At 43.0% G+C, this 3992-nt stretch overlaps 1 protein-coding gene across 1 annotated transcript in view; it reads right to left on the minus strand.

Moving 5' to 3' along the window:
* Positions 1-1609, minus strand: part of LOC109838809 (histone-lysine N-methyltransferase ATX4-like) — a 24633-nt gene extending 23024 nt beyond the window's left edge. The window contains exons 1-3 of the mRNA XM_020407234.1: positions 375-1609; positions 245-300; positions 5-154 (exon numbers count right to left, since the gene is read on the minus strand). Of these exons, the coding sequence (XP_020262823.1) occupies positions 5-154; positions 245-300; positions 375-1301 (1133 nt within the window). The 5' untranslated portion in view covers positions 1302-1609. The remainder of the gene's footprint in view (positions 1-4; positions 155-244; positions 301-374) is intronic.

Raw genomic sequence — 3992 nt, forward strand, 5'->3', positions numbered from 1 at the left:
TTCCTGAATCCCTCTAGGGTATGTAGCCTGCCCACTCTTATTACTTTCATCAACCTGTTTTTCCAAGAAACCGCTTTCAGCCAGAAAAGCCTCCTCCATAGCCATCTGAAAGTCTCCCGGTTTACTCTTGTACAAATGAGTCTGCCCCTGAAACCTGAAATGATAACTACAAATTAAAGCAAATCTTCTCCAAATAAGCTTACATACCTGTCCATATAATCAAATTTCCAATAAGCTTACAAACCTGTCCATATATTCTGTAAAAGGAAATATCATCCCCTGCTTTACCCACGCATAATCCTGCAAATACCCGCATTAACCAATACTAATCAAATATACATAGGGGAAATAACAACTCGAAAGAATTGTCATACCCTTTCGTTTCCATTTGCAGAGTACCCGAAAAACATGACACAAATTGTACCAGGAATGCACGAATCAAGAACCAATTCGGGCGCCTGCTGCATTGGATCAATCACCACTGCAGGCCAAGCTGGAAACTTCTTCCCCGACTTTGCCCAAACAATATCACCCAAACTAAACTCTTCAGGAAAGAAATAGTCTTTCCTTTTTTGAACATTCTGCTTCACAATTTTCCTATCTTCATTCACAACTATCTCCCGGTACCAGTTCCTTGGCCTCCCCTCCTCAAAATAACCCAAATGAGCTCCAAACTTCTCCTCATGAATTGAAGTCAAAGTGCTACTCGAGGTCAAATGCTTCTTCGCACTCAAATTCCTACACGCCCGATAGCACTCCTCCTCCCTCGACAAAGTTTCCAAATGCTGATCTCTGTAGCTAAAATCTCTACCGCAGTCCTTCACCTTAACATCAACCACCTCGGTTTCAGCTTCCAATTCGCTGTCCAAACCTTTGGGCTTCGGTTTATCCTTCTTCCAGGGATCAATCAGGACCGAATCATTGAACTTCGAAGGCAGCACCTGAGCTCGCCCTCTCGAAGTCCTCACAACCGGAGGCCTCGCCGGCGGCGGCGCAGAGGTGTCCTGCGGCGGAGGCATAGGAGGAGGAGGCGACGTGACCTCAGTGCTGACGGCTAACCCTAAATCAAAAAAATTGCGCCGGAATTCAAGGGGGAGGTAAGGGATTGAGGCGGCGGTGAAGTTACCGAGGGCTTCGAAGGGGAAGAAGTCCTTCTGCTTGCGGCGCTTATGGCGTATTTGGACGCCTGCGAATTCGTCGTCGCCGGTGATGTCGTCTTCGGAGGCGAAGGAGGCCGAGGCCTGAGCGCTGCAGCGCTTGAGAGTCGGCATTTGAGCTCGGAGATTGCGCTTGATTATCATTTTGGTAGGAACCCTAGGTTTTAGATCTCAACATAGAAATCGAATTTGGGGGAAGACAAGCCCTAATTTTGAGCAGAGAGAGATCTATCCCTAAAGTCCAACCGCTCCCTCGTTCTCTCTCTAGCTGGAGAGAGAGAGAGAGAGAGAGAGAGGGGATTGCTTTACTTTTTAATTTTAATTTCGGTTTTGTTTTTCGTTTCGCTCCCTAAAATTGGAACTAGAATGGTTTCGTGTGAAATTGGGCTGAGAACTGAGAAGGCTATCCATGGGTTAAGTTCTACCGTGCACGAGTTCGGAGTTAGGATTTTGGGTGGGTTACGGTGCTTCGCGTACGCGGTGATTGGATCCCACCATCACCATGAATCAATCTCTTGATTTCTATTTGCTCCTTTTTTTTTTCTTTTTCCCCCCCATTTTTTTGATGGCGGGAAACGAAAATGAGGATTTAGATTGAGCGGGGAGAGAGCTGCCATGGTGAAAAGTTCTCGTTGAGGTTTTGATGCTGGTTCGTGTTTCAAATTTTCGAGTCCTGGCTCGCACTCGTTTGGGTTAACTCGGAAGGATAAAGTTGAATCCTAACTCGAGTTTGGGATCCGAGGGAGTTTGGGAAACCATCGAAGACGTTTTTGGGCGGACTTACTACTAGCTTCCGCACGCAAGTCGTGTTAACTCGAACAAGGATCGCGACGTATTTATACTCCCGTTTAATTTTGTACGGCTTTTGTTTGTTTAACCATGTAAGTTTGGGACGTGTGAGCCTTCGAAGCTACTGAACCCATTTTGGTGGGCGAATCAAATCGCGGTGAGCAAGTACACGCTTGCTTAAGTTTTTTAAGACGTGATGATTTTTCCAGATGATTTTTAGAGAAAAAGAGGATGGATGTTTTTCTAGAGAGAGAGAGAGAGAGGAAGAGGTCGCCAGAAATATAGAAGGTGAAATCTTTTTTGGAGTTTGTTTTTCAACTGTGTGTTTCAAATTTTCGAATTTTTGGGCTCCTTTAATTTTTGTAGGCTAGTAAATCGCACTCGTCTGTTTGGATTAACTCCAGGAATCAAGATGGATCCATCCGCTAAGTTTAATTTTTGATGAAATTTTTGCTTTAACCTAAGTTCGGTACTTGAGTGTTTGAAACCATTGAACATTCGACGACAAGCGGATGAATTCGATTAACACAAATTAAACATCGTTGTGGGCTTCAAATCACGGCGACTGAGTATGATTGCTAGATTTTTTTTTTTGTGGCGTAGGGATGAAACTTCATTTCCCTTTTTTTATTTTTTTATTTTGTTTGTACGAGATGAAAGGAGCAAGAACAAGCTCATTCATGGAGTCTGTCACTTTTAGACCTAAAAATCACTAAAATAAGAAAAGTGAAATAACAGATTAATGTATTCTAGCTTACAGATATGTCCCGTGAATGTTGTGGCATTCATTGAGTGGGTTCGGATTAGTTGACCGCTGTGTACAAACTATGGAGGTGGATTTGGGTTCAAGCTGGGAGGTGAGAAGGTTGAGGAAATAGTTTCTAAAAAAGATGATAATAATCTTCTTTTTCTAAAAAAGATGATAATAAACTTCTTCTTCCTTTTATTTGTTTTTCATCTGATTTCGTTCTTAGTTTCTCACTGCTATGGAAACCATAGCGGTTGCTTGCCTTCAAGCTAGTATGGGAGGTTTAAGAGAAGTAAGCGTGCCATGGGATAGCTGTAGTGAGGGGACAGTTCATATTTGGAGAGACATGATGAGATGATGAGTGTATGATACATTCTTACCTCAGTATTATTAGTGTGGGTTCTTTTATCATCCTTGTTTTTAAGTTTTCTTCTTCTTCTATCTTTAAATATAATCATACAAATTTTATTCCCATGTAAATTGGGGTAGAACTGGAGAAAAGAAGCCTCCTTTTGACTTTTATTCTTTTCTCTTTTGGACAAATTTTTTAAATCAACCTTTTTGAGAATTTAATTAGCAAAAACGACCTTTTTATAAATTAATTAGCAAAACCGACCATTTTCATCTGAAAATGGTCGATTTTGGTTTTGCGAAGTGCACGGGACTACTAGTCTCGTGCACTTCGTTTTAATAGACCCACCCCCTTTTTTGGCTCCCGTGACCGACCCCCTCTTCCCCAAAAACCCCAACTTCTTTTTTTTGGCGACTTAACACTCAAAATCCTCAATCTTTCAAACATAAAAGAGCAGGAATTTGAAATGAAAACGAAACTAATGAAACAAACAATCAAAATCCTCAATCTTTCATCAAAAGAATGCACATTGTAGATTGAACATGCGCACAAAAAAAGAGAGGCTAAGCAATGGACCTCGAAGATTGCCTCGGTGACGGCGACGACAAGAGCTTGCCAGTAGCAGGGCCATGGGGAAAGATAGACGGAGGAGCATTGCGCCGGCGGACGCTGTAGTGGCTAACGATGACACCGTCGCCGACTGGACTTGAGGGAGAGCGAGAGATTGATGATGTCGATCTTCTGAATCCTCTCGAGGTTCTCTTTGATCCTTTCCTCTCGAAGCTTCTTGTCACGCCCCGCTTCCCAAAATACCGGGGAATCGGGACGCGAGCAAGCCCGCGACGTATTAAACTGAGAAGAGATAAGTGCTAGACCCCGTCTTCTCAATCTAATACGCTAAGCGTCAAGAAATACAAACGAAGGCACAGGTCCCCAATCACAGTAA

The sequence above is a fragment of the Asparagus officinalis genome, chromosome 1 (genome assembly GCF_001876935.1).
Source record: "Asparagus officinalis chromosome 1, Aspof.V1, whole genome shotgun sequence".
Lineage (NCBI taxonomy): Eukaryota > Viridiplantae > Streptophyta > Magnoliopsida > Asparagales > Asparagaceae > Asparagus > Asparagus officinalis.